Source organism: Myotis lucifugus, unplaced genomic scaffold (genome assembly GCF_000147115.1).
Source record: "Myotis lucifugus unplaced genomic scaffold, Myoluc2.0 scaffold_319, whole genome shotgun sequence".
Taxonomy (NCBI): domain Eukaryota; kingdom Metazoa; phylum Chordata; class Mammalia; order Chiroptera; family Vespertilionidae; genus Myotis; species Myotis lucifugus.
Window position 1 is genome coordinate 542073 of NW_005871367.1, and position 25229 is coordinate 567301.

The 25229-nt window shown below is 52.5% G+C and overlaps 1 protein-coding gene across 3 annotated transcripts in view; it reads right to left on the reverse strand.

The window, feature by feature from the left end:
* Positions 1-46: 46 nt before the first annotated feature.
* ANO10 (anoctamin 10) overlaps positions 47-25229 on the reverse strand; it is a 90600-nt gene continuing 65417 nt past the window's right edge. For 2 of the 3 annotated variants that reach the window (XM_014466023.2, XM_014466020.2), the window contains one exon: positions 47-645. In XM_014466023.2, the coding sequence (XP_014321509.1) occupies positions 577-645 (69 nt within the window). In that variant the 3' untranslated portion in view covers positions 47-576. Of the gene's footprint in view, positions 646-9970; positions 10084-25229 lie in introns of those variants that run through there. The other variant, XM_023764182.1, reaches the window with a different exon arrangement.

A 25229-nucleotide genomic window follows, 5' to 3' on the forward strand; every position in this document is an offset into this window, starting at 1 on the left:
AGCTCCTCCCAGGACCCCGGGGGCCATCGCAGTCCACGCGTGGAAGTAGGAGCCAGAGAGGTGCTTTTAATAGCTGATACTATTGCTTCTGCTGATAAAGTGTCTTAACATGTTGCAAAATAGAACCAGGAAAGAGGTAGAGTTGTCGGGAATTGGAAACCCTGCCTCTTGTCCACCCCTCGCTCTGAACTGAGGCTGGGCAGAGCCCCCTTCAGCACGGCTCGCACCCGGGCCGCCACCCTGCCCCACGGATCCCTGGGTGGTGGGGTGGGGGTGGGGGTTGACTGTCTCTGAGGGGCCCCATGGAGAGCTGGTGGTTGGTCCACACGAGAGGCTCAGGGCAGCGGGTGGAGTGCAGTGTGTGGAATGGAGTGTGGGGCTGGGCAGAAACCTGGGGAGGGGGGGAGCGGGGGGTGATGGGGGGAGCTGCCAGGAGCTGGGTCCCAGCCGCCCTCTTCACGGCCCTGAGCTGGGACACTGTGTTGGGAGGAGTGGGTGCTGCCACGGGGAGCTGCTTCCTCTGGCCGAGCCTTGGATCTGGGTTTGGAGCCGCTCAGCCACTTGGGTGCCCCTCTGCTAGTTCAGGTTGCCTTCTTTCTCCTTCCCGCCTTCTTCCTTCAGGTTCTCGGCCACCAGCTTCATTTGCTGTTGAGAGAACACAGGGTGAGCCACGCTAGCCGGAGTGGTGGCACCTCGGTGGTGGCAGGGCTCCCACCTTCTGCAGGAGGCCCTGGGCAGCGTGTTCCTTCACTGTCGAGGCACCCGAGACACTGTGACCCCCAATGCACCCGAGGCCTCCTGGAAGTGCCTGGCCCCTGTTTCTGACTGAATGAGATGGGGCCCAGTCGGGTGGGTGGAAACGGTGAGTCAGCTCGCGGGATTTTGAAGGTACTGAAAGGAGAAGCAGCCGGCCTGACCTGCTTCCTGGACCCGGGGTCCGAGGAGGCAGCGCAGGGACTGAGCACGGACAGGCCAAGTCCCCGCTCTGCCCCTTGAGCCGAGTGAACGTGGCCTTTGACCTCTGTGAGCTGGTGCCACGTCTGCCCTGGGGCAGAGTCTGCAGGTGGCTGTGGGGATTCCTGTACACAAGGTCCCTGGTCCAGAGCAGAGGCTCCCAAGCAGCGATTTTACTAGCCCTTCGTCCCTACAGCCACAGCGCCCAGCACCCCCATCCAATGTCACGGGAACAACCTATGAAGTCCCCTCCAGGGCCAGCCAGGCCCAGAGGGAGGGGCCTGCACCCCGGGGTCGAGCTACCTGGGGAGGAAGTCCTGCGCTCCACCCTGGGGCCCCCCAGGTCCCAGCCTCCTCTGTCCCAGGGGTGCTGCCAACAGGACTACCAACTACTCTGGGATTTGGCTTAACACACAGGCAGAGATTTTTGATAACAACTGTTTATGGGAAAAGCAGAACTCGGAGACAAACTGCTGGTGCTCTGGGAACCCCGCTGCCCCTTTTGGAGCCTGTGGGCCACGTGGAGCTGGACGTGGCACCCGCTCCCTCGCTCTCGGGGGAGGAAGCCCTTCCACAGACTGTGAAGCAAAGCCTCGGCCTCCTCTTCACCCCGACCCTCCTCTCAGGAGGCCCCACTTCCCGGGGCCGACTCTGTCTCCACAGGGCGGTGCAGAGATGGGCTCCTGGAGGCTGACCCCCTCCATCAGGGTTAAGGGGACTGCCTGGCCCTCACGCGGCCACATGGAAGCTGGGTCCAGGGGATGGCGTGTGATGGGAAGGGGACCGGGCGGGGTCACGGTGACCAGTCTGCAGTAGGGCGGCGTTTCCGCAGGCCGAGAGCAGAGGGTGGCAGGAGAGCGACACTGGCCTCAGGACGTGCCTGCCCCCTGCCCCAGGGACCGCGGCTGCACTGTGGACGCGGCTTCAGCCTGACAGGACGGTGCAGACCGTGGAAATGGCTCACAAGCCGGACGGAGAAACAGAGCTGCGTGCCCCACGTCTCCCAGGAGTGACGGTGCGTCTGCACCTTCTGTCACTGCACTCCCTGTCCGCACCCCAGCCCATTTGGCCTGTTAACTACTGAGGTGAAAGATCCCCAGAAAACGAACATTCAGCCGATCTTCAAGACCTTAAAAAGTCATTTTTTTATGAGAGAGAGAATATAAATCTATTTCCAGATGTGACAGGTAACCATAAGAAGTTGTTTAAATTGACTAAACTAGAACCATCGAAGACAACATTCCCTAGCTTGTCCCAGAACCTTCCAGCCGCACTTCCCCAGCGTTCCCCACGGGGAGGAAGATCAATATGGGTTGGATCAAATGTGTTCCGATTTAAAGGAGCCTGGAGGCTCTTTGTGAGGCGCAGCTGTTCCCTCCCCCCATCTGTGTGGGTGGCTGCGCTGGGAGCCCCTGGGCATCAGGCAGCACTCCCCGAGGGGCCTCCTGCTCGCAGCGGCTGGGGGATGGGCCCGTTTGATTGATTCTCTCCCGGGCACCACCGGCCCAAAGGGTCTTCAGTGTAACTTTGTGGAGTTGCCCCTTCTCTCAGACCCAAGGTTGGCTGGCAGGGGGCGGCCCAGGCCAGGAGGAGGCACTCAACACCCTCTCCGCTGGGCTCCTTGTCACCTCAGTGCCTGCCTGCGCAGGACAGCTCCTAAGAGGATGGGCATGTCAGGAGCTCACAGGTCATCTACACTGAACTGCGCTGCTCACAGCAAAGGCAGGACTCTGGCCACAGCTCTCCCAGGCCCCAGGCCAGGTGCCAGGCTCCGTCTGCACAGAGCACCTGCCTGCACTCCGGCCCCTCCTCCCGCCCTAGAGCAGGGCTGCTTGGAAGCCAACCAGTGATCAGTTGTGTGTCAGGCCAAACCTCCCCAGCCCCTCTCTCCATGGCTGGGCCCCAAAGGGAATGTCACCCGGGGGCCTTCGCCAGGCTGTGGGAGGGACTGGGGCTCGTACCTCGGCGTCTCTTTTAAAACAAATCTGGCTTCTTTGGGATTCTTAAATTAAAACCTCCTTAAACATAAGCAGGATAATGGTGCTCACTTCTTTCCTACAAAAAGCATCAGATGGAGAATAAATCCTCCCCAACTCATGACTCATTAAACACTCATGTTCCAAATCACTCTTTAAACAGCACAGACTGATTTTTTGCATCATTATTAGTAATGATTATAATAGGAACCTAGTCACTGTGTTGGCCAAAGCGCAGCTGAACCTGAGCGCGTGCGTAACTATACACACCTGTTCCCCGTGGAGGAGGAGAGAGATGGTTTGAGATCTGGGATGCTTCCCCAGGCCTGGGCAGCCCTCCCCTCCCAGGCCTGGACAGACCCTCCCTGGCCGGGCCACAGTCAGCACTGGAACCACCCATGCACAGCACTCAGATCACGACCAATCGTTGACATCATTACCCAATTCGAAATCTGTTAGCAACTACTCCGTTACCCCTCCCCCAGAGCAACAGCGGCCTACAGAGGGTCTCCATCTGTGCCTTCCTCTCCCTGCTCACGGGGGCCTCACTGCAGCTGGCTCTCAGTGGCTGGGAAGGAGCCTGGCTGTCCTGGGGCATCAGCTCAAACAGGAACTGGCTTCTCTGGCCAGTTCAGTTTCAGCATCAATACCTGGGGCCTCGGGCCTGCCCCACCCCTCCTGCTAGTCTCAGGTGCACAGGCCTGCCTGGGACAGAGTGACAGAGCGTGAATCCCCGGCCCCTACCTCTCCAGCCCCCTCCACTGGGATTTAAGGTGCCTGGGGTGTGGCCTGGACACCAGCGTTTCTGCCAGCTCCTCCCGGCGACTCTATCCCAAAGGTGGGTGAACCGGGCCTGAAAGGCGGCCTCTTCTCCAGCTCTGCCCAGAGGAGGAGGCCGGGCAGATGGGAGCTGATGGGAGCCCCTCCCGCACGACCGTGCCCACGCACCGGACAGGCACGAGCAAGGCCTCCTGGCCGTGTCCCTGACCAGGCTCAGCACCGTGTCTGAGGCCATGCAGCGGAGTTGGGGCAGAATTAGGCGAGGGTCCGGCAGCGCAGGTGAAAAGAGGAAGTAAAGAACAGAACAGGCCTCCAGAAGTACCAGGTTCTGACAAAGACCTTTTGTTGGATAGATCTAGGGGCAGGTTTGCCTCAAACGGCAGTACATATCCTAACAGAACCCTACAAACGCCAGCTCTGCCCGGGCCGGCGATGCCCGCGGAGCAGCGGTGGAGGGCAGGCGGGCAGAGCAGTCCCTCGGGCTGTCCTGGGAGGGGCAGCCGCCGCCTCTCCCGCTGCAGGGGTGGGCTGGTTCATTTTAATGTTTGACAAAGTGTAAAGACTTGCTGAAAACCAAACGTGCTGGTGCTCTGAGGCCCACCCCCCCACCCCTGCGTCCCCATCTCAGGGGCCACTGCCACCTGGCTACTCAGACCAAAACCTCAGGTCACCGTGGGTGCTCTGTGCCCAGCCTGCCCCTGGGTCCCAGGGACAACACCTTCCAGGCACACCCCAGGCCCCTCACCCCCACCCCCCACCCTAGAGCTGTCGCCTCCGTTAACGGAACCGCCTCCCAGACTCTCCCACGCTTGTCCAACAGCAGCTTAAACCACGTTTTAATACAGGCCCAGAACGTGCCGCAACACAGGCTTCCACGGGCTCTGGGCTGGAAGTTCCCTAATTTTCTCTGTAGTGGCGTCACCTGTCACCCCCTCTATTTTAATCCCTGCACTCCATCCATACTGTCTAGGATTTTTTGTTGTTAATCCTCACCCGAGGATATCCCACTCTTCCCCCCCCCCCGCCCCCCGCTTTTTTTTAGAGAGAATGGAAGGGAAGGGGAGAGACAGAGAGAGAGGGGAAAAAAACATTGATGAGAGAGAGAGAGAGAGAGAGATCAATTGATTGCCTCCCGCACATGCAGGGTATCAAGCCTGCAGCTGAGGTAAGTGCCCGTCAGTCCACGGGCCGACGCTCTATCCACTGAGCTAAAGCAGCCAGGGCACTAGGTTTTTTTTCCTGCTTTAAATGCTCTGTCCCACCTAGTGTGGCATCTCCCTCCAAGAGCAGGCGCCTACGGCAGCTCTGACAAGGGGGTGGGGTCGGGATGCTCTATAAATACTTGTGGAGGCGGGACCACCAAGCGTGCGGCCTATCGCAGCACCGGAGAGGTTATGACTGGGCGGTGACCTGATCATGGTAGGATGGGCAGGTCCGGCTCCTTTCAGTGGGTAAATGGGACACAGCCATGTTCTCCGAGTCAGTGTCGCTCTCTGGACCGCAGATTTGTCCATCACACGTATGGGGTCATAGAGACACACCGGAGCGTGCACTTTATGTCAGAAGTTCCAGGGTTTCAGAGTTCCCGACAGTTACCTGCCCTGGCAACAACGCAGGCCTGGCCCCAGCCCCGAAGACTCACTCAGTGGGGCCTCAGGGCCTCAGGGGTGGCTCTGGCGAGGGTGAGGGTGTCTGCAGTTACAGCTGGAGGGAGGAGGAGAAAGGCGGAAACTCAGGGGCCATCAGGAAGGTGGTCAAAGTATCAGCTTGGCCCCAGCTGGAAACTATGGCTCCTCCAAGAAGACGGAGACCCAGCTGCAAGACGGGGGCGGGCAGCTCGTGCAGCGGGTGCGATGCCCGTACTCACGAGCCCAGCACCTGCACGAGGTCGTGACCTGCACCAACTGGCCCTGGGGAGGACAGCGTCAGCTCAGCTTCTAGAAAACATTTCATGTCGACTTTTTAAGTAAGCGTTGGAGCCCTGCGTGCTCTGCATGTCTGGGTTTCAGAGCAAACTTTTCAAACGCAGAAGTGAACCTTCACGGGTGCCTTTGGGAATGCAGACTGCTCTCTAAGGAGAGAGGGGCCGTGGAAGCTCGGGGCTTGCTTTCCAACCACTTCTAGTGCCTTTGGGGCAGGGAGCCGGTGCGATTGATTGGCTACAGCGGCTGTTCAATCTGAGCTGTTAATTATGACCACCTGCCAAAGCTCCAGGCCGTGAGGTTGCACAGGGGGCTGGACACGCCGAACCCCGAATGCGAACAGAAAAAGACAACGCAAAGCTGACGAGAGAGGGAGCCGCCTCGCTGGGCCTGGGAAACATGACGAGGTGCCAACAGCCTCCACCAGAGCTGCTCGTCACCTGTCCTTTTACACCCATCAGTGGGTGCTGGCATTTTCTAGAAGCCATGGCACCCTACATGCAGTCCTTTCCATCTACCCAAAATACATGTGAGATCACTAAGCAGCCGACGTGGCAGCCCTTCCCGGGCAGCCCCAGGTTTCAGCAGGGGAAGGACACAGGCCATCGATGGTGCCCACAGGCTGTGAGACTCCGTAGGTGTGTCCAGAGCGCCAGCCCCGGGCTCCACATGTGTTCCTCTGTGCCCGCTTCGTGGAATCTTGCTACGTTCCTCCCAACTTGCCATGTCCTGCATTTCTAATTGTCCTTGTACATCGAAACATTTTCCTCCTGCTTTGTTGACATAACTTTTAATATCGATTATATTTCATTATCTTCCTGTTACTCACATTCACAGTGGCCAATAGCTAGACACATACATCAGATCCTTTGCTCATATTCGCCTGGGAGAGACATGCCATTATCACTTTAAAGGCTAGAGATGTGAGGCACAGAGAGGCTGAGAACCTCCCGAGGTCACACAGCTCATACAAGGTTTGAGTCCAGGCGGCCAGTCTCCAGCGCCTGAGCGGCCAACCTTGCCTGAGGTGCGTCCAGGTGCTGTTCTGGGTTTGTACTGTCATCACAGCACCCAGCTATCCACGGGCCACCTATGCTGCGAGATTCCGATTCACACTCAGTGGGACCACACTGCCATCCCATGAGGGTTTGCCGGGACTTTTTGGATTCTTGGTGAGGCTTCAATATTTGTCTTGTCCCCCCAAGCTCAGATTTTTGTGTTTCTCCTATATCTCTGAGTCAAGTGAGTCTGGGGCTAGAACACACCACACTAACCCCTAACCTGACATGAAAGCACAAATTTCAGCAAGATTTTAAAACTCCAGAAAGTTTGGGAGTTAATTTTAGAAATCATTTTTGCCCTAGCTGGTTTGGCTCAGTGGATAGAGCATGGGCCTGCGGACTGAAAGATCCTGGGTTCGAGTCCAGTCAGGGGGACATGCCTGGGTTATGGGTTCAATCCCCAGTAGGGGGCATACAGAAGGCAGCCAATCACTGATCCTCTCTCATGATTGATGTTTCTCTCTACCTCTCCCCTCCTCTCAGAAATCAATAAAAATATTTTTTTTAAAGAAATCATTTTCCCCCTTAAAGAAAGGCTTCTAAAGGGCACAAAAACAAGAAAATGTGGAAAATACAGTGGAAAGTTAGTTGGCAAAATCACAGATGGGAGAACTGCTGAAACCCGAGAAGAGGTAGCGATGGGGGACTGCCGTGGGACATCTCCAGCGAGGAAACCGTGAAGAGCGGGAAGCCTGACGCTGACGACCGTGTGCAATGGACTAAACACGTAAAGGGGAGCAAATACTAATACGTTATCCAGGAACGAGAAACGTTCCAGAAGGATGTCTCCTTCATTAGACGTGAGAAAACTGGCAACAGATGTTACTTAACGCAACTGAACTGAGTGGATGCATTTTGGAAACACACAGGTGTGAATGTGGAGAACAGGAACAGTGGGCTCCGGGTGCCCGGGGACCCCCCAAACGGGGCAGCAGAGCAGGGCCCGAGGCCAGGCCTGGGGGAAAAGTGCTCACACTCAGGGAGGATCAGGTCAGAACGCAGAGTCTGCAAAACGGAATTGCAATTGGAAAGAAAATGAATCAGTGTCCCCGAGATCAAAAGCAAGCTATGACTAATGGCAAGGAAGTAAAGTAATGTAAATACATAAGAACGGTGACAGACACTTTTGGAATGGGTATCGGCCATGCTCATCATGACCACATAACTAAGAGGGTGACAGAGGCCAGGGGGAGGAAGACACAGAGGGGATGTCCCCCGAGGGCAGGACGAAAAGACTGAGGAAGGTGACACCAATTCTGGGTGAGGAAGGGGGAAGCATTTCACATAAACATGCAAATAATCATGTGAAAATAGCACATGATCAGCTGGTCCCAAATCAGAGAGAAAATGACCAGTTTCTTTCACTCTTCAAGGCGCCTCTGGATGCAGGAGGAACTCCTCCGTCCAGGCTCCACTACGATGTGGTGCTGGGCTGTTTATCAGAAGAGAGGGCGGGGGGCAGTCTGATCGGTCACCACCAGCCCGTGAATGGGCACATCCAGTGATGTTACCAGGACATTGACCCGGGCGCCCAGATCACCCAGATGACCAGCCGCCTCTGGGCTGCAGGAGGCACCCCCTGGACAGGACTTTCTCAGCATCAGGAGTGGCCACTCTTGATCTGCATGATGGCAAAGGCCCAGGAGGAAGGGTGTGCCGGCCCTGAGGCCATCACTCCCTTCCTGTCTGTAAGCTCAGGAAGGGGAGGGGGCAGCACTCTGCTCTCACAGCACATGGGCTGAGGTCAGGGCCAGCAGGGTCCCGTGGGAGATGAGCCCAGAGAGGGTGGTGCCCAGCCAAGGCCGAGATGGCCATCTGGTCAGCCTTCATCTCCAATCTGCCTGTTTGGTGGCAGGCACCAGAGCTCCCTGAGCAAGCACAGCCTGCCTCCGCAGGGGTCCCCTGAGTCCTGTGGTCCGCCAGTGCTGGGCTCGCAGCCCCAAAGAGAGGTTCACCCATACCCAGGGGACACGTCTGCCCCTTTCCTTGCAAACCAAAACTGGATGTTAACTTTCCTCGGAGGAAAAGGGCACAGCCTCGCCCGTGAGGCAGACATGCCTCTTTTGCAGACATGTGAACTGTAGGTCTCGAAGAGCAAAGAAATCCAAGACCCTGGTGTGATCAGAACACAGAGCTGGATGAAGAAATCCGAGCATTCGTGGCTGACACACGAGTGCAGTCCGGCCAAACCCCAGCAGGTTTCTCCTGAGGGGTCTGCGCTTAGGGGAGACCTGGCCTGTGCGTAGGTGTCAGTATCAGATGAGCTGAGACCGGGTTTTCCAAACTGCAGTGATCAGTTTCATGGAAATTAATCGTGGGGTGGCCTCCCAGATTGTGACCCACATGTCCCTCTCCGCCTTGACGAGTTGAGATCCCAGGATGCCAAGGAGGGACGCGGTGTCAGGGTGAGGCCCAGAGATGGCGTGTGCAAACGAACGCGCTCATCCCTGTTTCTGACCGTATTCCAAGGGCTCTTTGGGGGTTTTTCTTAGGCCCCACATGCACGGGGAAACTTAGATTTGGGTTCTCTCTCTTTTTTTTTTTTTACAGAGAGGAAGGGAGAGGGATAGAGAGTTAGAAACATCGATGAGAGAGAAACATCCATCAGCTGCCTCCTGCACACTCCCTACTGGGGATGTGCCCGCAACCAAGGTACATGCCCTTGACCGGAATCGAACCCGGGACCCTTCAGTCCGCAGGCCAGCGCTCTATCCACTGATCCAAACCGGTCAGGGCTAGATTTGGGTTCTTTAGGTGAGGCCAGTATTATTAAATCCAGCTGTTATTTAAAAAATAGTGAATTCAGGAAGAGAATAAAAGCTAGGACTACAATGCTGTCGTTGTAGCCACGTAACACATCGGCGGCGTGTGCCAAGCAGGAGGAGCCGATGGAATGCACTTGATAAGGCTCCGAACCTCACGGCGGAAAGGGAGCCTGCCCAGTGCCCTCCTCACTCCGGCTCTGCTGGTTCTAGTCCCTGCTCCCAAGTCTCTACGCGTTGAGAGCAGCAAGGGCTTCCTCCTCTGCTCCCATCACACACTTTTCAGCACCTGGAAAGCTCTAGAAAGACGGTGCCTAGCCCCTGTGACCAGTGTTCTCTGCAGTGCGACCTTTGGGGAAGAGATCACAATGGCCCTTTAGGGTAAGCTGTTGGCCAGCGCAGGCCCGCGGCCGCCGTGCGGTTTCCAACCCAAAGGCATGATTTCTGAGTGCCCGAACCCTACCTTCTTGCTTCACTACCAGAAACAGGAGCTGAACCTTGTCATCAGTGTTGAGTTAAACATGCCTTCAAATATTTCGTTCTTCCTCTACCATGACTTCTGTTTTCTTGTGTGCAGCCAGGAGAACGGAGAGCAGGAGAGGCGAGCTACGTGCTAACAGGGAGTCACCTGGTGAAAGCCATGAAATAGATGAATTTTGCCTGTTGCCCTGAATGGCCTGCAAGTCGCTCTGTGATGAGGAGACAGAATACACTGTTTTAGGAGCACGTGGCCAGGGTTTGGTGACGTCATGCTGTGTCACCAAGCAAAGCCCAGAGTTGACGCCGTGAATTTAAGTGGCTCTGGATGGGGAAGCAAACCAGCATTTCCATGAGTTGTGTTGGCCAGTCCAACAAACAAGCTGCACCAAGTAAATACTCGTGCAGTTGTACCCGGATGGGGGTATGTGCCTATTGTGCCCTTGGAACCAAGCATTCCAGAGAATTCCCTGGCAAAGCCCATGGAGAAATGCTCTTGCTTATGTAGGCTTAGTGAACAGGGCACAGGTACCACTGGGAGGGAAGGTCCCATTCTTGTTTTCAGGAAGGAACTGGCATCAGTACAGACTTCCTCAGTGTGTTAGGGAAGCAGGTCATTCCCGCAGCCAAGGGTCCCGGGCGCTAGGAAGCGAGGCCGTCCACAGGCGGGAAACATACTGGACAGAAAGGGAACCGAGCAAAGTCAGAGCCGAGAGGCCGCCACACAGGCAGAGGACAGCTATTTCCAAGCAAAGCCCTCATCAGGGGCGAATGCCACCACCAAGCCTGACAGCCGGGAGAAGGGACCTCCGCCAATTCTCATTCCTACCCTCCAGGGGGTATTCTTCCTCCTCAGGAAAGGAAGTGCCCACTGAGCCCGCCTGGGTGATTGACAGCTGGCTGACTATGCTGCCTGCTGTGCGGAGCTTGCAGCAGGCCCTGAGGGGTGCGGGAGACAAGGGCCTCTGGCCACCAGGCCGACACACCTGGATGAGACCCTGAACTCACCTCTACTGACTCCCCTGCCTCAGGGCCTGCGCAGGGAGCTCTGGGGAAATCCCAGCTTCTCCTGGGAGCCCATCCTGAGGCAGAATCTGGGCCCCACCCCAGACCTGCTCAAAGCCAATCTGCACTGAAAAGACCCAGGGGCAGGCAGAAGGTGGAGACACCACTCCGTGTGCCCAGAAGTGGCTGGAGCCCTCACTTATCAATACTCTATACCAAGAGCAGCCATGAATATCTCCCACTCCTGCCAGGCACCAGCGGTCCTCAGAGCCCCTCGAAGTAGGGCTTGGGTCCAGCAGCCAGAGGTGCAGGGCTGAGGGGCGGGTAAGGGCTAGGCAGGAGCTCGGTGGGGAAACAAGGCAGCAGTGAGTGATTCTACTTGGGACCAGGGGGCTGGGGGCCATTGGGCTGAGGGCCAGGGGGATGGGAGTCAGGGGGCTGGGGAGGGGAAAGGCTGAGGAAGGGGGGAAGCATTGACTGAGTGAATGGAGGACGGTGTCTACAGAGCCGTCACCGTCACCAAAAAGGGCTTTCTGAGCAGTGACAGCGTGACGCCAAAGAATGCAGGTGGCGGAAAAATCCAGGGAAAGGGATTGGGGTAGAGGTGGCCACGGCTGAGCCCCTGGAGGCCTGGGGTCGCGCCCCTATGTTCTGAACTGTGCTCTCTGCAGAGGCCTCTGGTTACATAAGCTTCTTGGCAGCCTCGCTTCCAGCTCGTTTGAACTTGCAGCCAAGGAGACAGGCCTGCTTTTCTCACATGGACTTCGTTTGGTCAGATTTCTTTTGCCTCTCCGTTTTTTGTGACTGATTTTTAAAAACCAATGAAATGTGAAACCTTCAGTTTATTTTGATTAAATGTTAATTTCTCCCTTTTTATATTTTTATTAAAAAATATATATTTTTCATGTTTTTATAGATTTGAGAGAGAGAGGAAGGGAGAGGGATAGAGATAGAAACATGGTGGATGTGAGAGGCGCATCCATCAGCTGCCTTCTGCACACCCCCTACTGGGGTCAAGCCCCCAACCCAGGCATGTGCCCTGACCAGTAATCAAACGGTGACCTCCTGGATCATAGGTTGATGCTCAACCACTAAGCCAAGCCTGCTGGGCTAACTTCTCCTTTTGACCTTCATCACTGAAGTCTTCATCCAGCACAGCCCACCTCCTTTCCACCTTTTCTTTGAGTCTTCATGTCATGCCTCTCCCATTGGGGGTGCACTTTTCTGACCCTCCGAGCTCACTGCAAACACTAACCTATCAGACACTAACCATTCCCTTCAGTGCCTTCCCATCACCCGGCTCAGCGCCTTCTTCTGCTTCCTCCTTCCTGGAGGGGTAGGACACCCAGCCCCCCCGCCCACCACGTTCACTCGAGAATTCACAAATGCCAGGTACTTTGTCAGGCCCCCCAATAGCTGGGCATGAGCTAATAACTAAATCCTGGCCAGTGGGGCTTGAGGGAAACCTGCTAGGGCTTTGGGCAAGGATTTTCTCCCTAATATAGAGACTTGTGACCACCGTGAAAAGCCAACATCCTGGAAATGTCTGGGTGGGGAACTAGAAAGGCCTACCCAGTCCCTTCATGATGTCACAGGCGGTTCCCCAAACCTGGGCAAGCCTGTTTAGGGATTGATTGTCACACTGCCCTCCAAGTCCACTTTAATAACTGTTCTTTATATGGGAGCAACCCAGAAATATCCCAGGCTCTGAAAGTTTCTGAATCTCGTCATTCTTAGGTTCTCCTGTAAGTGACTGGGCTCTTTTCTCAACTAAATGTGTCAGATCTGCTGTTTCCAGTGCTCGGTCTGAAGGTTCTGTCCGGGCCTATGGTTTTCTCCCGTGAATTATAACTTAAGGGTCTCTTGATGACACTGGCCAATTTTCTGACAAGTTCGTTCTCCTCGTGTATCGTGGTACTTTGTACTGGTCGTTACACAACAACATCCGAAGCCTCCCTTGGACCCCACAGCGTGCTCCCTGACACTCCATGCAGCTGCTGGCTCCCTTTCCTTTTGGTTATAGAGCCTCCACCTCCAACACAGACAACACCAGGTCTCCCTCCCGTGCTCCGACCTCAGCAGAGAAGCAACCTGAGTTCCCTCCTGTGAGCGGAGCCCACTGTGGCCGGCTCAGCCCTTGCTGCCTCCTCCCTTTCCAGCTCTCTCCCTCTCATCTGCCTTTTCCAGTGTGAGGCCATCAGGCCTGTGCTCTCCACCCCCACCAACCCCGAATTATTCTGTCCATACACAGGCCTGGGGACCGAGCTAGTCGAGGGGAGGCAAAGGTGTGGGCACTCACAGGGTTTTATAACTGTTGTTTCTATCACACTTCATTTTCCTGAGCCAGGGGAGGTTCCGGGGGACTGGGAGGGCTGGTAAGTGTTGGCAGATTTGCTCTCACATCTTAGAAACAGGTGCCAAAGCGGCACCATCCTCCCTGCCTGGCGGCGAGAGCACCGTGGCCCCTGTGGGCAGGAGAAGGCTTCCTGTGACCGGGGAATGTTTCTGCTTGTCCAGCTCCCCCTGGCGAGTCCAGATTTACCCTCAATGGGAAGCCTTCCGGTCATACACACGGCACCAGTAGCTCCAAATTTCCCTTCTCCCTTGTGTCGCATTCTTCCCCTCTCGCCTCCTGACCGAGGCCTTCCCAGGACGTGTGTTCTCCTGGCTTCCTTCTTGGATTTTTTCCATCCTGCGCAGGAATGTTTAATCCCCTCCAAAACATCAGCGCTGGACCTCTTGGCTAGCAAGAACACCAGCTAGAATTTATAGAAAACAACGACAAAACAAACACCCCTTGTGCTCGCGTGTGTTTTCACGTTTGATGGACTCGCTGCCCATGCTGGCGACGCAAACCAGGAGGCGATGCCAGCGCACGGAACGATGCTGCCGGGGTGAAAAGGCGCCTGGGGCACTGGCCCTTCTCTCTCATTCTCGGTGTTGCCCCCCTTACAGGTGCAGCTACTGACTGCAGCTCGAGTTCTCTGTCAAACTTTTTCCTGTTCCCATTTTACAGAAATTTCTCCACCTTTTTTTTAGTTAGTGGATGGTACACTTTCTTGTTCTCCACCATTTTAAATGGATTTATGCTTTTCTTATATTTCCCATTGTTTAAAAATATGGGATTTGGAAGAGGCAGGAGTAAACGGAGCATGTGAGCTAGGAAGTCCCAGCCGATGTAATAAGTGTTAGGGATGCGTGGACTCGCGTTCCCACGGAGCCGTGCCCAGAGACAGCAGGCAGAACTGGACACATGGACACGCCAGCTGGTGATGCTGCCGAGGGAACGGGCTGGCTGGGGGCTGGGCAAGTCTGAGCCTCTGCTCTCTCCCATCCTGTCTGTGAAACCCGATGTCTGTAGGAGAGCAGCTCCAGCTCCAGGTTCTGTATAGGGAGCCAGCATGGCCGGGTGGGGAGCAGGGATGCTGTTACCCGAAAGGCAGGCCTGCAGATTTTGCAAAGAACTTTTCTTTCCCTTCATCATCTTTCAGGATGGTCTCGAGCCTGCCTCTGTCTGTTTTGTTAGAACCGAAGTACATCCGTACGTATGTCAATGTCTAGTCCAGTACTTACAGTACAAGGTTTTTAAAAACAATATTGAGAGATTCTGTTCTGTCCTAAAAGCATCTACAATCTTGGTCCCGCACATTTTTATTTTATTTGCTTATTTATTTATTTTAGTTTCCATAGTATTTTCCCCCCAAGTAAATGCTGCAGCATTTACAGAGGAACTGCCAGGGAGAAATACCAGGAACCAGCAGTGGCAAACGCCCACTTCCCAGCATCTGTAGTCATTCAGGGTCCAAAGGAGGACGGGGTTCCATTTCCAAAAACAAAGAAAAACTCTAAGATTTCAGGTTCCCGTCGAGGCTAAAGTCCTGCCATTAAATCACTCTGCATGAAGACACATTAAAGCTTTTAAAAGGAGGGAAAAGGCAAACACAAAAATACGGTGCAAATACAATTCACGACTCTCTTTTGTTAATGGGTTCTGCTTCCGCTCGACTCCTCGCTAATTCTGTCTGGCTGTTTACACACATTTTTAATTTGTTCAATCATTTCACAGACCAGCAGTTTCACGGTCCGATTTGTTTCAGGCAAAATGGACGGTTACAAAATATCCCAGACTGTTCTCAGGTTGGAAAAATGAGTGAACTGAACTTTCGATGATGCTACACGATGGCTCTTTTGTTCTAAGTACAGAACGGAGTCCTTTCCGTGCATGGAAAAATGGTCAGGATTATGTAACAGATGTGATAAGTAAGGTGAGTACCAACATCTCCCTCTGACTCTTAGCCTTCCCCTCACAGGCTCAGACGCGTCCAAGGGCCATCGTTGTCAGATGCAGGTTTGGGTGAGCTCTGTCAGTGCCGGGCGTGGGCACTGCTATGTCATCTTCATCTGCACAGTGGCTCCGAGAAAGTGGCACCCTAACCCCCGTTTCACTGAAGAGGAGGAGGGCTCTGAGAGGGAGGTCCCTGTGCCCACGGAAGCAGGTGCTGTGGGCACCAGCTGGTTTGGGGGCACCGTCTCGAACACTCCCTGCTGGCCTCATTGATGGTGGTGAGATAACTGTCATTTCAAGTGGGAAGCCAATGTCCTCCCACAAACCATCACCAAGACTCGGCCGCCATCTCCTGAGGGTTTAGTTCTGCTCCAGGCAACTCCAAGGCAAACCGCCTCCTTCCACACCCACCCAGGTTCCACACGCCGCCTCCCCTGTCCACCCCCAGGGGTCTGCGGAGCCTCCGGTTCATCCTGCTCAGTGGTGCCATCTGCTGTTGGCCAAGTTCTTCCTCCGCTCGCTGCCCAGCCTGCACACTGGACCTTGCCAACAGTGAGTGCTCAGCACAGGGGGAACCCTGAGCCACGGTTCTCAAAGTGTGCACAGAGGCACCCCGCAGCACTGCAGAGAAGTCGCGGGGGTCACAAGAGATTTCCAATGTTCCAGAGAAACACAGCACACTCAGCAGCTGTCAGGTGTCAGACAAGAGCCCGTGACAGTTAGCCTTCCTCCACACCTGTGCCTGGCTCCTCCCTCTCCGTCAGTACCGAGGGAGAAGAGCCTCGACTGGCCTTGACCTGGGGAGAAGGAAGGCCATCTGGGCGCACGGGGCTGGGTTGGGCGCCACAGCGAGCTGCTTGAGCAGCAGGCGGGCGGGGCTGCTCCCGCGGTGGGGAGAGGGAGAAGCCGGTGTGGCCATCATCGCACGGGGCTGGACGGGGTGGTTGGAGCTGCTGGACGGGGTGCCCCGCGCCCTGAGATTGAAGGAGCATGTTCCTGTACTGCACACCCCTCCATCCTTTTCTGAACCCGAGCTGAACCCACAGCGATGTTTTAGAGGAGCCAACTGTTCCATGTAGGACTTGTCAGCTCACCTATGAACTTAACTGCAGATGACCACCCTGTTCTGCACTCCAAACAACTGACTTATCACAGAACCTTTCAACTTAATCAACACTGACTGAAGGCCCCCAGCCCCCAAACGATTCCCGTGCCCTGGTACCCATGGCTTGGACAGTCCCTCTGCCTGAGCGAGAGTGGAAGCTGGGACTTGCTGCTCATCAACAGACTGTGGTCAAGTGATGGGATGTCACTCCCGTGGGGGTTACATTATATGACAGGGCGAGGGATTCTGCTGTTGCTATATTTTCATCAGCTACTTTGCCAAAGGTGATTACTACTTCTTTGGGCCTGAGGGGAAGAACAATTTCCCTCTAATTTACTTCAAGTGGCACAGTAGTTACGGTGAAATAATTATGTTAATCATTCTTGAAAGTGTGCTGTGGGAAGGAGGGGGAAAGAAACCAGCACAGTGAAGTGGGGGCCCATCAGCGTGAAAGCAGGCCAAGGCCAGGCTGCCACTGCGACAAACACGAACCCCTTCCCGGTGCGGAAACGCAGCTCTCAGGGGAGCAGGAAGAATCCACCTGCCATGGCAACCGCTCAGGGCCGGCACCCCGACCCGGGCCCAGAGCCGGGCACAGGGTGACGCAGAGCTGCTGCTCCCGGGAGCTGCATGGGCCGCATCCTGAGCAGGCTGCACGGTCCAGCCGAGTCCGGGCCTTCGCTCCCCCAAACACCCTGGAAACACCGTGAGCACATAATGTGCAGATGTGTACACACACCAGCTCATGTACACACCTGGGATGCTCAGTTAAACGGACCAGGACCGCATTTTCAGAGGCAGTCTCTGCAACGCTCTGAGCCCCGACTGAAAGCTTTGAGGCCAAACAGGAGCCGTCACCACCTGTCCATCACTAATTTTCAACCGCAGCCACACTGTTGTGCTACCAGGAGAACTGTCTCTAGCACACGTCCGACTGGCAGGAACACCAGTTATCAGTGACAGGGAGGGGCTGACGTGACGGATCATGGGACAGCCAACTCCTGATGGCCCAGATCTGCAGAAGGCCCGCTAGAGACAGGGGTGCCGGAAGTCTCCCCCAAGGCAAACCACTTCCTTACACCCCTGGTTACCCACAGAGCTGGATCGTTAAAAAGTTCAAATTAATTCACAACGCTACAGCAAAGAGATGATGTGACACTGAGTTCCATTTACGACGTCCCTGACTCCCTCCTGGCCTTGGGAACACGCACTGTTAGGGGCGGGGAGGAAGGGGTGGGGGGGAGGGGAGAGGGCAGCCAATCATATGGCTGCGCCTACCCTGCAGGGTGCACCCAGTCTCCCTGAGAAGGGCTGCCCTGGAGAACCAGGCACCTGAGGGATCGCCTGGGCCGGGACCTCAGTTCAGTGATGAGGACAAAGCAGAGGGTCTGAGACCTGACTGAGCTGCCATGGCTGCTCCGAGCCAGAGTTCAGGCTGGAACTCGGGCTGTTGGTTAAGGGCCCTTGGGCAATCAGTGTTTTGATTTGCTATTACACTTAAGCATAGCGATGTGGAAAACTGGAGAGGGTAGATACAGTCTGACTACAAGGTTAACTCAGAACTGACTACCCTAAGGATCAGAGGGAGGCACCACCATAGGCTGTATCTATGATACCACCTTTTTGTCCGCTGATTTTCCTGTAGGAGAGACTGGCCTCCGTTTTATTTACAACCCTTCGAAAGCAGGTGGCCCTGGTGCTGACAACGGTCTTACAGCCGACGGAGCCACAGAGGCAGGTGGAGGGAGACTTCATCCCTCGCAAGCCCAGGAGGGGATGAGAGGAGCGGCGCTCAGTTTTGAAAAGACACCCTATTTTTTCTTTGGCTCTTTGTTCTCTAATCGAATCCGTGGAAAGGAACTGAAGGGCCGCGCAGAGCGGGCTGGCGGAGCTTCCTCAGGCTCCCACTTGGGCCGCCTCCCTCTCTGGAGCGGTGCCATCGTCACGGCGCTCACAACAGTGGAAAATTTATACTCTGGCTGCAAACAAGCAGATGGTCTCAAGTCTAATGGAGGACCATTTAAAGACGCCTCAGTCTGTATTTTTAGGCTCAGACACAACTGCATTTTGGAGTTACTGTTTCTCAGAAAAATTCGTTTCAAGGGGATTAGCTATGTGCCAACCAGCCATTTCTTCCTGCCACTGTCATTGTGTTAAGATGTCATGAACTCACAAGAAATTAGGTTTTTTTCTCTCTGCAGGGAAACTGTTCGACCTGAGCATCCTGTCTGCCCGTAGAAAGAAAGAATGTACGTATGCATTTTAAACTAATAAGCCCAAATAACACGGGTGTTTGGACTGTCACAACGGATATCTGATAGCTTAACTCAGATTCCTAAAGCTATGGATGGAAACCAACCAGATCCTGCAACGAAACACAAGTGAATTTCAGAGCCACTCCGCCTCCCATAGGATTCTAACCCTAACCACTTAACACTCTAACCAAGGGAATCTCGGGAGCCTGAGGGGTGCTGGGTAACTCGGAACTTGACAACAGTGGCCGACGCGGAAGCAGTTGGTTTTAAGAGAATGTGGAAAGGGAGGCAGCTGGATACAACGGCCAAGGCTCCTGGTGGTTTTCTGTCCCAGGCACAGCTCCTGGCAATGCCGAGAACAGCCACTACGGCCAGCACTGGACCAGCTGCCGGGAACAGCGTCCCGCTGACTGTCCCAGCCCCACTGGAGAACGCACTCCAGCACCTCCGCGTCCACTGCTCATCTCTACAGCGAGCGCTGCCCAAGCCTTCTGGCCTCTTGTAGTTAGAGCATTATTCTTTTTACCAAATGAAGGAAACCATACAAACGGCAAACAATCGTCTTTATTCCCTGCCTTGTTGGAACAATGAAAATTATGTGCACTGTGATCTCAAACTAAACCTTTGCTATGGCAGAGCCATAAGAAAGCCTGTGCCTGGGAGTAAAACAATCCTGAGAGGATGCGGAGGCAGCTGCTGGTAGAGCGCTCAGATGCTCAGCTTTCTGCTTCCTGTTTCTTTTCCCTCTCCTCTGCAGAAGTCCACAGGAGGGGCCACAGAAGAAGACAGGTTTTCTCTCCCTAGATTGCATGTATATTGGGTTCTGGTTCAATGTAGGGTGGGCTCCTTGCTTGCCACCTAGTGTGGCAACAGATGGTCACACAATTAGTGTGTGACCATCAGCGGAGGCAGACCCGTCTCCTGAGAGAAGAGATTTAAGCTGCCTGTAGGGCTGCATCCCTCGCAGCAGCACCTGAGTTGCATCTAGTTTCACCTCCTGGCTGTTACCAGGAAGATGGCCGGCAGGTCTCCAGGCCCCTGCAGGGACCGGCCGGCCGTACTGGGAGGGCTTCTCCAAGCATGCCTGGCCAGAACGGCCACTGGCAGCTGGATGGGAGGGCTCTGAAGCCCCCAACAGCATGCCCCCACCCCCGCCACCCCCTAGAGCGGGCAGCCTTGTGAGTGAAGTCATCTCAACACAGAGCGGCCCGAACAGGGGTGCTGGCCGAGGGCACTGACCACCAGGCCTGCGGCCGTTCCAGGAAAGGGCTGGAGACCACGTGCTTCAAAGACTGGAAGACAGATCCAGCAGAATTAAAAAATGAGATGCATGAGCATCTGCAAAGATAAACAGAGGGAAAAGCAAGATAATTTGCTTAAAGGAAATGAAGAAAGAAAAAGAGGATGCAAATGTAACACAGGCACAAAGAAGGGAGGGCAGTCAGATAACATCCAATTCAAAGAATAGCCACTCTGTGTGCTAACCTTTTCGTTTTTGAAAAACAGAAAAAAAGAAGAGGTGAAAATGGGGAACGGAGAGAGGAGGGACAAACGAAGGGAAAAGGGTGACTGCCGTACACACAAAGCTTCTGCAGAACAGATGCTCAGTTCTAGCACGTTGAACTCATAGCATTCGTCTTTTTAAAAATATATTTTTATTGATTTCAGAAAGAAAGGGAGAGGGAGAGAGATAGAGAAACATCAATGATAAGAGAGAATCATTGATCGGCTGCCTCCTGCACACCCCACACTGGGGATTGAGCCTGCAACCTGGGCATGTGCCCTGACCAGGAATTGAACGGTGACCTCCTGGTTCATGGGTTGATGCTCAACCACTGAGCCACATTGGCCAGACGCACAGCATTATTCTTATTAGAAAATAGTCCTCTAATTTATTCAAATCCACTACTCAGTGAATTCTGTCCCTGAAAGAGCAAAGACTTATCCTTTCAAGCATGAGCCCAAGGAGAACCATCCACAAGAGCCTCATTGTAGCTTCTGAAGGAAGGCGGCTCTTCATTTCCAGAAACTTATTTGAAATCCAAATTAGTTTTGGTTGATTAGCATTTCAAGGTGACTTGGTTTTGGTTAAAATATAGATGGACAGCAACTACTTTTAAGGACTCACAGGCCAGGAGGGATGAGAGAGTGCTCATTGCCAGAAAGCAGGTCAAGTGCCAACGCAGGCGGTTACTTCTCTTTTGCAGGATCTCTAAGGATAGAGCATGAACACCAGCCACTTCCAAGGATGGAATATAATTTTATCTCCTGTTGGTCAAGATGTTCTTTGTTGCACTCAACTGGGAATTCTGGCTTTTTATACCCATCTGCTCTTGTAGAAAATGGTGGGAAAGCTACTGACTTAGAGTGGCCAGCCGGGCCTGACTCTACTTGCTCACCCTGGGCGGCGTTCCTGTCACTGTGCCTACTTTACAGAGCAAGAAACTGAGGCCCAGAAAGGTTTGGTATCTTGCCCAGAGTTACTAAGTAAAGGTGAAGCTGGGATTCCTGAGACATATACCTGATTCCAAAAGCTATTCTCTTAACCCCCAAGGTTTGCAAACCCCCTCCCTGCTCTGGGCACATGACATATCCTCAGAGAACCAAAATGCTTCATCTAAGGCCAATGTTTCGGTACAGACTGTGAAGAAAAATGACAATTCCTTCGCGAGTTTCTCCCATTGTAATTGTTTAACCACACGTCGTTTTCACAGAAATGATTTGTGCACAGCTATCCTGAGCAAAATGTAAATAACCCAGATTGATGCTTTTGGAAATGGTTTTCTACAACATACATGAAAAATAAGTGAACCCATTAGTCCACGGAGTCAAAAAAGGCAATCTGGATTTGTTCTGTCTCCAATCAAAACAGTATCTAGCACATGTGCGAGGAGAGGGGGTGGAGCCGCGTCTCTCAGGCCTTTGGCAGATCATCTTCCCCAGGCCTGTGACTAAAACCAGACGTGCAAATTAAAATACGCCCATCTTTTTTTTCAAGACAACGCCAACAAAACAGCCTGCAGATCTGCCCACAAACACTGCTTGACGCTACTTGAACGGAGAAGTGAAGACAATCTGGAGATGCGTTTCTTTTCCCAATAACAAGTAAGGGATTTTTTCCAAAATTTTTTTTTTTAGGGGGTGGGGACCAAGAATTTAAAGTTAGAGCCCTGATAACATAGTTTCCTGGCAGATAGCAACCGCCTTATAGACTTTAAATGGACAGCCACCAGTAAAAAATAAATAAAAACTCAAAAATTCATGAGGGAAAAATTCGTTTCCTCCCAGCCACACTTCAGGATAGGGGAATAGGACATGAAGCAGACTTTTGAAAGGAAAGAGAGGATGATGTACTTTTGAACTGAATTTCGGGACCCGATGGCCTTGTAGCAGGCCTGGGATTCTGCTCTTTGGCCCCCACCGCTTGCTTTCTTCACCTGGTCACATCACTTTATCCCACAGACTAAAGGCATCAGCAAGGGCATCACAGGAAGATGAGATGTCCAAATCCAAGACCTACTCATCTCATGGTTCTCCTGGGGAACTGCAGGAGTAGAGTAATCCAGACCCGTTCTCTGAATCCAGCTCACCCACCCCGCCGGGAGGTGAGTTCATGCAGTTGACACAAGGGATCGCAAGACAAGTTCAAATATCCACTTCAGGTGCCTAACAATCAGCACACTAAGTGGTTTGTACTGTCCATTAAAGCCCTTTCAGGGTGATTCAGTTTCAGAGGGATTTTAAAGAGAAGGTAACTCACTGTTTTAGAATCTACAGCAGTGATGGCGAACCTATGACACGCGTGACACTCATTTTTTTGGTTGATTTTTCTTTGTTAAATGGCATTTAAATATATAAAATAAATATCAAAAATATAAGTCTTTGCTTTACTATGGTTGCAAATATCAAAAAATTTCTATATGTGACACGGCACCAGAGTTAAGTTAGGGTTTTTCAAAATGCTGACACGCCGAGCTCAAAAGGTTCGCCATCACTGCCCTACAGTGTGCCACTCCACAAGGAGGCAGGGACACCGGGGACATCTTTGCAGCAGACAGCCACAGGAATGACCTTTTCCTCCATCTGTTAAGTCAGGGCTTGGCACAGGATCAAGAGGTTTTTCAACTCTAACATTTGACAAATAGATAATGCAGGGAATTTCTGATAATTTATATTTTTAGCTTTGATCATAGATTGTACTCAATATTTGTTGCTGAATTTTAATATCTGTGTTTTAATTTTGCCTTACATATGAATTCAGTATGATTCACTATTTGTGTTCTTAGAGCCATTATTAATGCAAAGTGATCATTTTCCTTTGATTAGGTAGTATTTAAAAAAATTCTTAAATCCACACATTTCTTGTCTTCTGCATTCTAGTCTTATGAGACAGAGGCAAATCACTACATGTCCTGTTTTTAGGGCTTTACTTAAAAGTCTAAATTTCTTAGCCTATCGATCAGTATATTTCATCCCAGTCTCCTAGGTTTACATTCACTGCATGACCTAATACTCAATCATGTCTGAGGTTCTGTAGCATTGGAAATCAATGGAAAATAATAATGTTTATTACATTAAATAAAAGATTTTGTTTTAGCAATATACTAGTAATTAAAAACGAAAGTTAAAAATAAAGCCTGTGGTTTCCTGACATGGTAAGCGCTCAATAATGAGTTCCTGATTCCCAAGTTAACACTCAGAAGATAATTTCAAAGTCAAAGGGCTAGAATTTAGTAATAGAAAAGGGCACAAAAGAATGAGGCTTTCACCTAGTAATGTTCACTTAATTACTGACTCATTCATTCAACAAATATAAATTCTGTGTCTGGAGTAAGCCTGTCCCTAGGAGGCTTCTAGTCTGGTAGTCACAGACAAATATCTTTGACCCTGATGAAATCAGCAATATAGTCTTAATATCCTAGAACAGCGGTTCTCAACCTGTGGATCACAACCCCTTTGGGGGTCGAACGACCCTTTCACAGGGGTCGCCTAAGACCATCGGAAAACACATATATAATTACATATTGTTTTTGTGATTAATCACTATGCTTTAATTATGTTCAATTTGTAACAATGAAAATACATCCTGCATATCAGATATTTACATTATGATTCATAACAGTAGCAAAATTACAGTTATGAAGTAGCAACGAAAATAATTTTATGGTTGGGGGTCACCACAACATGAGGAACTGTATTAAAGGGTCGCGGCATTAGGAAGGTTGAGAACTACTGTCCTAGAACATCTGGTGAAAACAACAGGCATTTGCCTGGAAAAGGAAGACCTACTCTCACACCTGTTGGCCCTTAGACAATGGAATTATTAATCTGGAACAGAATCTGAGATCTGGACTCTTAGAACTTTTATTTTTTTTTTAAATATATTTTATTGATTTTTTACAGAGAGAAAGGGAGAGGGATAAAGAGTTAGAAACATCGATGAGAGAGAAACATTGATCAGCTGCCTCCTGCACACCCCCTACTGGGGATGTGCCCGCAACCAAGGTACATGCCCTTGACCAGAATCGAACCTGAGACCCTTGAGTCCACAGGCCGACGCTCTATCTACTGAGCCAAACCAGTCAGGGCAGGACTCTTAGAACTTTTAACATCTTACCAGAATATATCTTTTCTTTTTCAATCTACAGTTTTAAGCATTCTGAAATCTCTAGGACTTATTAGAGTGAGTGTTTTCTTTACAGACACAGACACATTTTAATGACATCTGTGAACTGGCTGAAGCTCAGGTGTCTCCTCTCCCGCACAGCCCGCTGGGCCCGTCTGTGGGGAGTGGATCTGGGCCGCCAGCCCTCTGCCAACACTGCTCCTGACCCACATTCATAGGAGACCGGGAAGACACTAAATTTTATCCTGTTTCATGGCCCCTTCAGTAACTTCTATAAGTAAAAACAAATCTGATTTGGCCGTGTTTCTTACATCGGGAGAATGATTAAGATACACACATTTTCCATTTTTCTTAGAGAACCAGGGGAATGAGATAAGTAGTGATTTATATAGAAATTCACTAGTGAAGAATTTCACAGAGGTGGAATTGTGACTCGTCATCTAATCTGGTCTTATGGTACCATTTTATCCCAGAATTCCTTCCTGGTTTACCCAGTGATGCAGGGCGCCCAAGTGTGAGGTGGTCCTCCCCCTCCATCACCATCACCATCACCATCACCATCACCATCACCATCACCATCACCGTCCTCATCTCCTCTCCTGCCCCCCGCCACCCCCTGCTTCCCACTGCGTCCTAGTCACACTGTTTCCCTTCAGCCTTATCCACCTTACATGTGAGCATCATTTTCCTTGGTTCGTTTCAGTGTTGGGGAAACACAGAAAGGTCAAGTCGCTCACCCTGAAGCTGCACAGGGTGGTGAGACAAACCACCTGACACAGGAAGAGGTGACAGACCAGCTCAGAGGGCCACCTGACTCCCGAAACACCAAACCTGGTTTACCGTTCCCTCGAGGGCCTGGGAAACGGACCACCTCCTCCCCCAGGACTGAGGCTCCACGCCGCCTGCCCCCGGGTTTCTCAGAAGCCGGGTCTTTCCCTGGATGCAGCAGGTCATCCTAAGGACATGCTGACTGACCAACATGTGATACATGTTCAACCGTCAAATACTTCACATCCTCATT